This window comes from Gallus gallus, chromosome 19 (genome assembly GCF_016699485.2).
Source record: "Gallus gallus isolate bGalGal1 chromosome 19, bGalGal1.mat.broiler.GRCg7b, whole genome shotgun sequence".
Lineage (NCBI taxonomy): Eukaryota > Metazoa > Chordata > Aves > Galliformes > Phasianidae > Gallus > Gallus gallus.
The window spans coordinates 3,866,906-3,879,380 of NC_052550.1; the positions used below are offsets into that span (position 1 = coordinate 3,866,906).

At 45.0% G+C, this 12,475-nt stretch overlaps 1 protein-coding gene across 18 annotated transcripts in view; it reads left to right on the plus strand.

The window, feature by feature from the left end:
* CAMKK1 (calcium/calmodulin dependent protein kinase kinase 1) overlaps positions 1–12,475 on the plus strand; it is an 86,216-nt gene that overhangs the window by 54,476 nt on the left and 19,265 nt on the right. For all 18 annotated transcript variants that reach the window (XM_046902556.1, XM_046902563.1, XM_040650600.2 and 15 more), the window contains 4 exons: positions 171–304; positions 887–923; positions 3,325–3,346; positions 4,445–4,533. In XM_046902556.1, the coding sequence (XP_046758512.1) occupies positions 171–304; positions 887–923; positions 3,325–3,346; positions 4,445–4,533 (282 nt within the window). The remainder of the gene's footprint in view (positions 1–170; positions 305–886; positions 924–3,324; positions 3,347–4,444; positions 4,534–12,475) is intronic.

Genomic DNA, 12,475 nt, shown 5'->3' on the forward strand with positions numbered 1-12,475 from the left:
CTGTGGTGTGGAAATCACTGTTCAGGGTGAAGTCTGTAATGCTTTGGGATCATAATACGGCAATGAGATTTTTCCAGAGTAGCCAAAGATACCCTGCAGAAGTACCAGTTGCTGCTCACTCCTGCATGCTGAAAGCTGAGTTCTTCCTCACTGTGTTATTGTGATTGCAGGTCGACCTCCTCCTAGAGGGTCAAAAACATCCACTGGAGAGCACTCTAAAACAATGGCACCACTGGACAGAGTCTATCAGGAAATAGCCATATTAAAGAAACTGGACCATGTCAACGTTGTTAAACTGATAGAGGTGAGCTACTTCTCCACCCTAAGCTACACTGAAACAAATCTGGTTTGTATTGTGACAAGAGGACATTTCTTCAACTGCTCCTACTTCAGCTGAAATTGTTTTAAAACAATTGTTCAAAAATATAGGTTGGTTATCTTAAATAAGCTCACACCAGTTGTGTTTGACAAACTTACACACTTATCCCTGGGCTTTGGCCTAGTGCCCAAGTGAGGCCAGCTGGATGTGCTGGTAGGAACAGCAGTGAGCTTTGACCAGTGAAGCATGCATAGACAAGCATGGGAAGGTGGATAAATGCAAGGCTTCATTGCCATTTTCAATATTGGCTGATATCAGATCAGGATAAATGGTGCCTTTTTACTGATAAGCAATTTCTACAAATATGGGGAGGAGTTGGAAAACATGTCCTGTGTCCTTCAACACCACCACCACCAATCCCCCCAAGAATCCCTAAGTATCAGTGTAACTCTCTCTTAATGCATTGCAGCTTTGCATAGTGTATAAGGAACAGTTAAATGCTGTTTGATTAAAAATGTCTTTCCTTGCTATTTTTCTTTCTCCTCTCATTTCTGTTTTCAACTACAGGTCCTTGATGATCCTGCGGAAGACAACTTATACATGGGTATGTGAATCGTTATATGCTAACAGAACTGTCTGGACTTTAGACTTAATGATGCAAATAACTTGTACCAGGACTTGGGAGGAAACTTGTACCTACATAGCAGTTAGTTTTCCTGAAAAGGCAGTCCCCCTTGCACTTAAGTAGCTGTGTGTTCCAGCAGAGCTGCACCCATCATTTTAACCTTAAGGACACTAAAAAGATGTGACAGCCCTCTCCTTTATATATGCAGGTTCCAATTCCAGAGCCAGGAGAGAAGGGAAGAGTGCGGGAAGGTTTCTTGTACCCCAGCATGAGATTCTTCTCTCCAGGCTCCTGTAGACTGTGAACAGTGGTAGTGATTCAAGAAAGTCATCTCAAGGTGCTCCTTGTGACCTCAGCATTCACATCCCTGATGAGTGTTGGGAGCTCCTAAGATAGCAGCACTGCTGTCTTTGGTCACTTAGCCCAGCCCCTGTCTTTGGTGTCCACCCTGGGAGGTTGTAGTGTATTTATGGAAGGGGTGGGAAATTTCCATCCATTTTTTTCCTCCATCTTGGAAGTGCCCTGTTTCGGACAGAATCCAGAGGGACAGGGAAAGCATCAGGGTGCCAGATCCTCAGAGACAAGGACATCTGAAGGTGTTACATCTCTATTCTGTAATGTTTCCTGATGAGACAGGCTTAAAGGCTGCTTCTAAAAAATAATTATGGGATGCTTTGAAGCTGTCTGTGTAAGGAGTCTGTGCCTAGCAAATTAAGCTATTTGCCTTTGAAAGGCTGCTCTTCCCTGTCCACTGGAGCCCTGTGGGAATTCTGGCAGCATCCCAGAGGTGGCACGCAAGACAGATGTGTAGTTGTTAAGGCAACCAAGGCCATTGTTTTAAGGCCTGAACTCCTGCAGACTGAGAGAAGAGATGAGGGAGCAAGGTTTCTCATTGCATGAAAATAAATGCATGAGGCAGTTCAAAAAGCTGAAAATAAAATGAATAATCAGTCCTGGAAATGGCAGCAGTAGCCATAGGACAAGTGGAGAATGTCTTGATCTCATTGGCACTGCAAAACACAACTAGAGAAAGTGGAATTTGCTCATTGCTAATTACTGCTAACAGTAGCTGTGAGTGATCACCTCTGCTGCATGTTCAGTGAGAAGAAAGCAGAGGATTGAGGGTACTGATGGAAATCAGAGCAACCTGAAATCACGCAAGATGGTTGAATAATGAAATACTACCAAAAGCTGCAGCTTCTTCAGCTTTGAGGGAAAGACTAGCTGATGCAGGCTAGCTTGTGTTTGTAACTTCAGCTGACCAATGTCACAGCTGTAAGCAGGTCTCTGTGTGCTTTGGAGAGGGCAGTCTTCTAGGATTTCTTCAGAGGTGCAAGAAATTCCTTAGTAATTCATGAGGAAAGAGTTCTCCTACCAGATAATGGCAGATTGTTCTGACACCAGTTCTGATTGTGCCTTACACATCTGGGGCCAAGACTTCCAATGGGAGTGTGCTGTACTATCCAAGATGCAGACATGGCCCTAGAGTGGTGCTGGGCATTTTAGACTTCTGCAGAGCAGAAGCTGAGTGACATTAAACGTCTGCTTTAGTTTGCAGAAGGGGTCAGAGGCAGGCCTCCAGTTGGCTCCAGTCACCACTGCTGTTTTGCTCCCTGTTGTTTTATAGCCTGGCTTTTTGGTAGCTGTGGATGTCCGGGGCTGCAGAGGAGCATTCCCCTTCAAAAGGTCAAAGGGGTTCAAGCACCAGGATGGAGCTAGGAGACCTCAAATGTCCCCTTGTTTTCCTGCAAGTTGCTTCATATCCTAGCACTGCTACCAAACAGTATTTCATAAAACCTCAGTAATTGCTGCCAAAGGACCAGAAAAACACCCATGGCTGGGACAAGCTGCCATTTAACCCCCTAATCAGACACAAAAACTCTCATACTCTGCAAACCTCAACTCATGCCAATAAATTCTCTACAATTGCACCCCCCAGGGTGCATTTACCTCTCTGGTACCATTATAGCTGTGCTTCTGATTCTCACAGCAAAAATGGAGCAGTGTGTTCTTAGAGCACCTCATTTAGTATCAGCAATTTAGCAGAAATATCACCAAACACCTTCCCTGGAGGTACTGAATGAGGCAGGCCTCAAATCAGCAAGGACTAACACTGGGATCAGCAGAAGTATGGCTGCTAAGTTACCCACTGTCTTCCTGCTTGAAGCTGGCAGGGGTTGGGGATATTTGTCTTTGCTGAAGAGGTGAATATTTTCATTTAGCATCCCCTGATGTTCTTGTCATGTGGGAACTAAGAAAGGCGAAGGAGATAAATCGATTTTGCAGATGTAGGGATGAATTTATTGTTATAGGTGCTAAAAAATGAATAAGCCTGGTTCTCTCTTCTGTTTCATTCATGGCTTGATTTCCTTCCTTGCAGTGTTTGACCTCCTGAGGAAAGGGTAAGTAGCCCTTTGGGATCCCTTGCTGAATTTTTTGGTGTTTATTATTAGCTTCCTAGGTGTAACTGAAGTTTTGATGTGCACAGTGGGGCAAATCACCCTCTATAGGCAAGCACAGAGGAGACAAGTCAGCTGTAGTTACCTTCATGCTGTCACAGCCTGGGACAGTGCAGTGGATCATAATGGGTTCAGAGAAAATGTGTTCTGGTGTCAGGTTTTGATCCTGATGCTAAATTTGGTGCCATTTCCCCAGTAGATGCCTGGAAGAGAAGCTCTTTGTAGGAAATATTATGCTGGGGTAGCAGCCATATCATAGCTTTCTCTGACTCAGGAGTATAAAATAACATCAATGCTTACTTGCCACACACAGCCTTACTTTGCCCTCGGTATGAATATATTGTGGGAGGCTATTTTGTTGGCACATTTCCATAGCAGATGCAGTGCTGTGGTGGTGGGTGTCTGCACTACTTTTTGCTACACCTGGGCTGGATCTGCAGCCCTACAGAGTTGCAGTAAGGTTGAGAGAGCTGAGCCCAGGATGGGGGAGATTCCCAAAGGGCTTATTTCTCCCTTTGGCCCTTTAACAAGCCTCTTGCACACGGCCAGCACCAGCAGGTTGCTGGTGAGAGGTTACCAGTCTCCCTGGTGACCAGGCTGATGACTGCATTGTAGGAGGTGGTGGGGGGAAGCTCCTGCAATCAGCTGAGGCCAGGGAATGTGCTGTTTGACCATGCACAGGCTGCCTACCTCTAGTGGTAGGCAATTAGACTCCATTAGTTGCTCTGCCAGTCCTGCTACTCGTTATTTCTGCCTGGTTTCAGCAGCAGAAAAATGTTTATAAAGAGGGAGAGAAGGCAGTTGCAGAAAAATGCAAATGGGAGAAGAAGGTTATTGATCAATTGACAGCAAGGGGGGAAGAGAGAAATGCCCCAGGAGCAGCCTCTGCTCAAGTGGAGGCTTTGCCCTGGACCTTCTGGGATCTGGGCCCTCAGTGATAGGACCGCAGTGATGCAGAATAATTTCAGAAATGTAAAGCCTCAGTAATGAGTGTTGCTGCCATTTTGCTAAGAATTCAGTTACTCTCCTCCTTCTTTACAGGGCTGTCATGGAGGTACCAAGTGACAAGCCATTCAGTGAGGATCAGGCCCGGCTCTACTTCCGAGACATTGTTTTGGGCATTGAGTACTGTGAGTACCACCAGAAGTGATGGCTGTTTGCAGTGCATGTCAGCCTCCTGTTTGGCTGGAGAGAAGCCTCTCAACATCAGTAGGCTGTATCAGTTTAGCCAGCGAGATCCTCTCTAATTGCATGTGATAGGGTTTGCAGTTGGTGGTCTGCTCAAGTTTACCCAGACTGCATAACAGATGCTGGAAGCAGACATTCTGTGGAATGGACATTAGGAAAACAGTGGCTTGCTTTTTTCCTCTTTTTATCTTTTTGGAGAGAGTCTTTGAAAGCAGTGGCAGAGCTAGGAAAGAGGCATTTGTAGTGAGTAGACTCAGTCAGTAGCTTCAGTGGAACAAAGTGCTGCCTCTATCTTGGCAAGGCAAGCACTAGCCATGGGGAGAGCAGCCTCTGAAAATAGCTGGTTTGGTAGAGCTTGGGCATTTATGGGTGCAGATACAAATCTATACAGCCCAGGAGGTTATGGGTCAGAGAGCCTGGTGCTTTGATGTGATGTAGCGCTGCTTGCTGGCCTTACTCCTGTGCTGTGTCTGAACATATTACACTGCACGTTCCCACTCCACCTGAGCCTCAGTACCAGCATTGTCCCCAGGTCAGAAGGCACAACTTGGATCCTCTATTGATCACCCATACTAGCCTAAGACCTTATCTCCCTTTTCTAACAGAACATCCCTGTCTTTCTTCTCATGATTGCTCTTTGTGCTGGATCACTTCATGCCCCTGGTGCTGCCAGGGACCCATGTTGCACGATCTCATCTGAGGGATGTAACCATAAGTCACCTGGTAACTGCTTGTGTAGGTCAGATGCCGGTGAGCAGCATTTGGCATTTTGATTCTGCTGTCCTTGTTGTTGAAGGCCTTGTTGTGGCCTTCCAGAGTGGTTAGTGATCTTGTCATTGACTGGTGGCTCTGAACACTGGTGTGCTAAAAAATAGGCTATGATTGGACGGCTGAATAAGAGGAGTAAGAGTTGGTACAGCTTTTTCAGAGGGAATTCGTGCCTCAGTGATCTGATAGTGTTCCAGGAGAGTCAACAAAAATGTAGATAAGGTGAGCCTTTTGCCACAGTGTGCTTGGATTGCCAAACTGCAGTTGATTAGATTTGTTAACAGAAGCTCATAAAGAAAGTATTTTTGGTTGGCTGACTTCTTTTATATTACTAACTAGACAGTCAATCAGGAAAGTAGGAACACAGCTTTTACAGTGGAGAAAGGTCACTAGTGCAGTTAAACAGGAGTCCATAATGTGGCCTGGGTTGTTTTATATATCCCTCAATGCCCAGAAATAGAATAGAATGCAGTATGAGAGGTTGGTGATGACAACTAGTTGTTCAAGAATAGTCATCGTTAGAACTGACTGGAAGGGAGATGGCATGATAGTGAGTGATGGTATGATAAAAGGGCAGATAAAAATCCTTGTTGCCAAATACAGATAATGTATGAGGGGGAGAAACAGCACTAAAATATGTACATCGTGACAGGCTCTAAATGAGCTGTTCTCACTCAGTTCTTGTTCTGGATGGTTTTCTTGTAAATGCCATTGCCTAGAGATAGTCAACAAAGTTAACAGGATTTAGTGAATTACTGGGAATGGAATAAAGAATAAAGCAGAAAATATCATTATGCAATTGTTTGGATCTGTAAGAGCTCTTAGATACCAGGTAGGCATATCTTGAATGCTGTATACAGTTCTGCACTGCCTGTCTCAGAAACCATTCTCTAGAACTGACAAAACCTAAAAAAGGTGATCAGAATGATCCTGTACAGAGGGATGAGACTAAAGCTCTTCAGTTTTGAAAATTAACATGGGGTATGACAGATGTATCCTGTGCCTCTGAGAAGAGGTGAACAACAGAAGGAACTGAGGAGTAGCAAATGAAATCATCAAGCAGCAAGTTTTACAAAGAAGGAAGGTAATTAACTGTGACATTTGTTGCTGAAAGAGATGGCAAGTACCTGAACTTAATGGACTCAGAAAGGACTAGACAAATGTGTTGAAGGAATATCAAGGGCTGTTATGTATGAGAATGCAGGCAGTTTGTCTTGGGGAATGTGTGTACTGAATGTTTTGTATCTGTCTGCCTAATGCTTTTCTCCAAACTATTGACCCTAACAGGAGATGGGCTCCTGGGGTGGGTTTGCCCCTGGTACATCCTTTGCTCTCCTCCAGCAGCTTACCTGCATGGTCCTTGAAGTTATTGTTGTGCACACCTGACAACAGAGGTAGCTGCTGTGCCCAGTTCTGTGAGATCAATCTAAGTTAGCTGGACATCTCTCAGACGTGGGACCTTTTTAAAATCCTGGCTTATTTTAACAGTATGGGCACATAGTTTCAGTGGCAAATCTGAAGGCAGAGCAGCCAGCAGGGAGGGGCAAACACATTTGATGGAGTGTTTGTCAGCCACGGCCAGTGAGCATTGTGCAAAGTAAGAAAGGTCAGATATTTGCAAAACAGAGCTGTGTCACACCCCTGTGTCATTTGAGGTGACATTTTCCCAGCTGTTACAACATCAGGAAGAAAATAGGAAGGAAGGAATTGTTTCAAATGTACTTATAAAGGTCTAATATGTAGCTGTGTCAAACGTGAAAGGAACATTTAATGCTGCTGTAGTGCCTTGAGCCACATCTGCCTTCATTTCACTCAATCTCAAGAGGCCCCTGCAAGCCCAGCACTTCTGAGGGTCAGGGTGGGCCCCTTGCTTTCCTAAGGCTTTCGTTGAAGGTGTATCACCAGGTTTCAAATGGAGAACAGTTCTTGCAGAGAACAGGTTTCTGATGGGTGTTGATGGCCCTTGCCAAGGTAGAGAAATGTGGTTTGCGGTGTCCTGGTCCATCTTCACTGAAATACAATACCACCTCATTTTGTTTATCTAACATCAATGGGAACAGTAGCAGCTGATGGGAAATGAAATCACTGTTTGCTGCTTTTGTGACAGTCCAGAGAATTCCATGCTGAAAGCTACCAATAAGCAGTCAGCTGGAAGGTGTATATGAATGGGGGTGGGAAGCTTAAGACTGCTTTTCAGTAGAATCTGAAGGGCAAAGACTGCAGCTTTTTATATTCTCATCAGTATTCACACTATTGCAGAACCTGTATGCCTCAGCTGGGAGATGCAGGCTCTGCTGTGCTGGATGATGCTGGCACTTGCAGTAGGTAACAGCTCTCGTTCAGAGGAAAGTTCAGCTTAGAAGACAGTAAAAAAAAAAGTTCTTGTCCTTGGCAAAGAGAATGAAATGGGGCAATAAATTATAGGATGCCCAAGCACTCTCAACAGTGGGAACAATAGGATGCTTTATTTTGGGCTATTGAGTAAGCACTTATTTTATTAGCAAATGAAAGTTAAAAATGGTGTTCTCTCAGAACTGCTGGGTAAATGCATGGCAATTATTATGTAATTACAGGGGGAAAGTGCACCGTTTATGCACACTGAAGGAAAAGTGTTGCCAGGCAATCTAGAGATTGCAAGGTAATTTTAATGGAAGCGTACATAATTGTTATGTAACTTGGGAGACTCAAAAACCACGCAGCTGCTTGAAGCTCACAGTCATCATGGCAGCAAATGCATCATTGCTGGGTGGGTTTTATTAAATTAGAAGTTGCAAAGTGGATTCCTGTCAGAGCCTGCAAGGTGTTAATCCAGGTCCACGTGCTGCACTCTGCAAACAGAGGTACACAGTGAAGGGAAGTGGCTGCAGTAGCCAAACAGATGGGATATGTGGGGTGACCTTTAAAATTATGGGAGATGGCAGAGGGTCCACAGGCACTGTGTGTCAGTGGAGGATGAGCTGTACTTGTTATTCACAATGCTTGCCTGCAAGGAGGACTGATTTGGAGAGAAGTGCTTGGAGGGAGAGTGTGGTAATATTACCAGTTCACCTGTTTTGATGTTTTGTGTGTGTCTTAAGCCTAGGCTCTGTGTGAACTGCTTTGGGAGTCATTTAATCGCATGCACACTTTAATTCACATCATGTAGTGAAATGGGCTCTACAAAGGAAAGTGCTTTTCCTTCTGCTTGGAAGACTTCTCCAGTATTACTGGTGTTGAATGCACTCTCATGAAGCAGGGAGGCAGTGTGCTGTGTGTGCCACTGGAATGGTGACGTAAGAAGGTACTTAAATCTTTTGGGTAGAAAAGTTTTGCTGGATTATCCATGTCATTAACTACAGCATGTGCTTAAGTGCCTCTGAATTTGGGATATTTGCACTTACCTTCCTTTCTACTTGTAATTTGCCTCTAGTAGTGTTTATCTGGGGTTATTTAAGCTTCAGTCTTCTTTCTGGTAAGGCAAACATTGATTTCCCAAAGACAATCAGAAGAAATGGATGCGCTAGGAAGCAAGTCACCAAAGGAATCAGCAGCCAAGCCAGGAATCAACCCTAAAAACTGGAGGGTCAGTGGGGTGCTCCTCTGCAGGGCCAAGCAGCTGCACAGAGTGAGCTGAGGTGCCTCACGCTCAGGACCTGTATTCAGCCAGGCAGATGCATAGCCGTGCTTCCAGAGTCAGTAACTCAGGCATTTTCTTAGCCAGGCTTTTTTTATCTAATAGCCTCTGATATTTTTTCCCATTAATATGTTCAGTTCCTTTTTGAGCTTTCGTCAACTTTCAGCATCTGCTACCTGTTTACATGGTGTGGGAAGCAGTTCCTGTCTGGGTTTCAATCTGGTCCTGGAGGCTTCAGCTGACAGAAGGAGTGACCAGACACAATCATGCTCTGTCTGTGCTGCCCCCGCTTTTAGAGATGTCTATTGCATTGTACTTCAGGGCTGTCTTTTGGAGGCTGTGGAGTCCTTATGTATGTCATTGTTGCAAAGTCAAGTGTCCTTCCATCCCTTTGAGCATCTGTTAGAAAAAACTAGGAATCTTGGAGTTCCCCAGGCCTAATTAATGACAGCACAACTGTATTTTGGAGTTACAAATGTGGCTGAAAATACTTACAATGCAATTTAACATTTCCTTCCCCCCAGGAAAACGTACAGGTTTTCTGGACAGAGACAGGTATTCTGCTGTGCTTTACTTCCTGTTTTCTTTCTGATACCTTGGCTGGGGCGATAATACAGGTTTGGTTTCATGCACTATTTAAGTTTCCTTCTGCACTGACTGAGAGGTGACTGATGGTTTGTAATTGCACAGTAAATGAGTTTGCTGAGTGATGGTGCATTTGGCATGATGCTATTTCACTTTGGCACATGAGCAGTGGAAATCAGTATCGGGTGAAGGGAGAGTTTTCATCCATTGTTGTTGGCAAGGAATGTTTTTCTTGTGGCCTGCCAATTGGTTCAATACAATGAGCAGATACCTGAAACTCTCCCCCAGTGGTGGGAGCTGCAGGAAAGGTATGAGGAAGTCTAACACAAAAAAGCAGGAGGGATATGCCAGGCAGGTATCCAGTTAGGATTGGAACATAAGTGGCTTTGTTTATTAAGAGCTTAAGTGGCTTTGTTTAGTAAGAGCTTAAATGAGGCGTAAGAGTAAGCAAGTGAAAGGCCTGTCTGAGCAGGTAGCTTAGCTCTGACAGGAGCCAGGAGCAGTCACTTAGCACAGAGCAAGCACACGAGCTTGACCCAAGAGAAAACCCTGTTGACTTGTACAGTCCAGATGAAAAACAGAGGCCATCCCTTCTGCTGTGTACCTGAAGACTTGGTATCCCTTCTGGCTCGTGGGAAGCTGAAAGAATTGTCAGTGTGACTGAAAGGAAAAAAGAAACACGTTTTTTCCTGCATTCTCCATAGAAAATGCATGATTTCCCTATTGCAATTGTCTAGGGAGGCTAAGGGTAGTAATTCTGATTCCCTGTGCAAAGGAATGCTTATCTCATCTGTATGAGCTATTGAGCTCAAAGGGAAGTTGTGATACACTGCTAAAGTTACCTTTAGGTATTCGAAAGTTACCTCTACAGAATCAGTTCTCTACCTGTACGAGTACCTGTGGAGCTCTGCATCCCACTGCACTAAGCTTGGAGTGGTAACGAAGTACCTGATATGCCAATCAAAGGCTGGCTTTCCTGAGATCAGACTTAATCTACTCAATCATCCATATGTGAGTATAGTCTCCATTATCTTGAAAGTTAAGCAAACAAATCAGCATAGTCAGCACAGGCTTGTGTGTTCTGAAGAATACTGGCTGAGACGTAAGCCAGGGGTAGAGTCTGTCAAGTGTCAGTGACGTGGATGGGTTGGGCTCTTCTGGCTCATGGCAGGTATTGGTTCCTCAGGCCTCATGTTGACATGATGCAGCAGAACTTGAACACAAGTCCATGGTGTGGAGCTTGAATGAACTTCCAGCCTGTTGCGTGCTCTCCTTTGGCTTCCTTTAATGTAGTTGTGTGTGCTGCTGATAAATGAACGAATGCTGTATGTAAGAGTAATTAGCTGATGGAGTAAATCAGAGGGATGCATAAGAACCTTTTATGAAAAATCAAGCGGTTTGATTTTAGTTTTATTTGAGGAGTTATGTAAGGAGTTATTCTTGGGGCAACGAGCAGCCCTAAGCACAGGCTCTGCAGGTCATTTTGACAGCACTTGCTGTGTGTGTCCCATTCCCAACTTTGCCAGTGGTCCCTTGAACGTTGCCATGTGTGTAGCCACAGCAGGAAGCCGTTCTGTATATGTTGTCTGTGACTGTGCTGTCACTGTGCTCTGTGACTGTGCTCATTGGTTTGGATGACAAGTGTAGAAGGCAGCCTTGGCTCTCTCTGTAACATGGCTCTCCTGGCTAAAAAGGCTGAGCATCCCTACCATAAACCAGTAAGGAAGCTGGACTCTCATCTCTTCATCAGGCTGTTCTGAAGGGTCTTGTCCAGCTGCATATTCCAGTGGATGAGGTTTGTTGGAAGCAGTAAGAGAACAGTGTCAAGGTAGTGAATAGAGCTGGGAAAATTGATCTGGGATCCTTACCCCAGCCACTGAACAGTACCCCCTGAAATGAGCTAAGCATGGGATGGGAGGTGATTCTGTTGTACAGTGCACTGCATCCATTTCCTCTGGCACATTCTAAGTGTGCTGCAGACCAGTGGGGAGGCTTGCTTCAAAGAGCAGCCTCTCTTTTAAGATCTGGATGGTGGTGCAGCAGCTTCCTTGGGAGAGTGTTAAATCATTTCTTTGCTACAGGGGTAATGTGAAAGTAATACTAAACAGACTCTGCAGTAGCACCATATGGACTGCTTTTGCCCTTGAATGGGAATGGGACTCTGTTTTTAATCAAGTCTAATTCAACATCAGCCTCAGTAAATAGCAGGATGTGTCAGTGCATTGCAAAAATTTTATATATGCAGTTTTTAAATGGGCTTTTAGCAAGTTGGTATTAATCTGCTGGAGCTCTGAGGTTTCCAGAAGGGAATGCAGTAAAAGGCACCTCTTTAAAAAGGGCTGGGGAATAATCTCTCATTTCTCTTTTCCCAGCACTGCTCTCTGTTCCCTCTTGGTCTTCACTGGCTGTTAACATAGGCAGACTGTTCCCAGGTGTTTGCTTCTGAATGAAAAGGAAAGCCTACTTAGACCCTGAATAACCCATGGTACCTGAACTGAGGAGCATTTGTGAAATGGCAGCATAGTTGCATGCTGTGAAAAAAGCTGGTTTGTCCCACTGAAGACAGCAAAGGGACTGAACAGAGAGAATTGATTTTGCTCAGCAGGGCTTTGCTAACAAGTGGTGATGGAGCAGGGTGGCAGAGCTGCAGGAGACCTGTGGAAGGCCCAGGCAGGGCCATGTGCTGCTCACACAAAGGGGAGCCAGCTGGCCTAGCAGCAGAGACGCTCACCCAAATCTGCCCCTTTCTCCAGCTCCATCTACTGCAGTACCCTGCCTGGTCACTGCTTTTATGTTTCAGTGCAGTACTAACCCACACAGTGCAGGTTGCAGTTGCAGTGCTCCCAGACCCACACCTTCTTAAGAGGCTAGGGTACGGCTGAGTGGTGGGAGCCTCCTGCGGACAATGTGCTTATTAT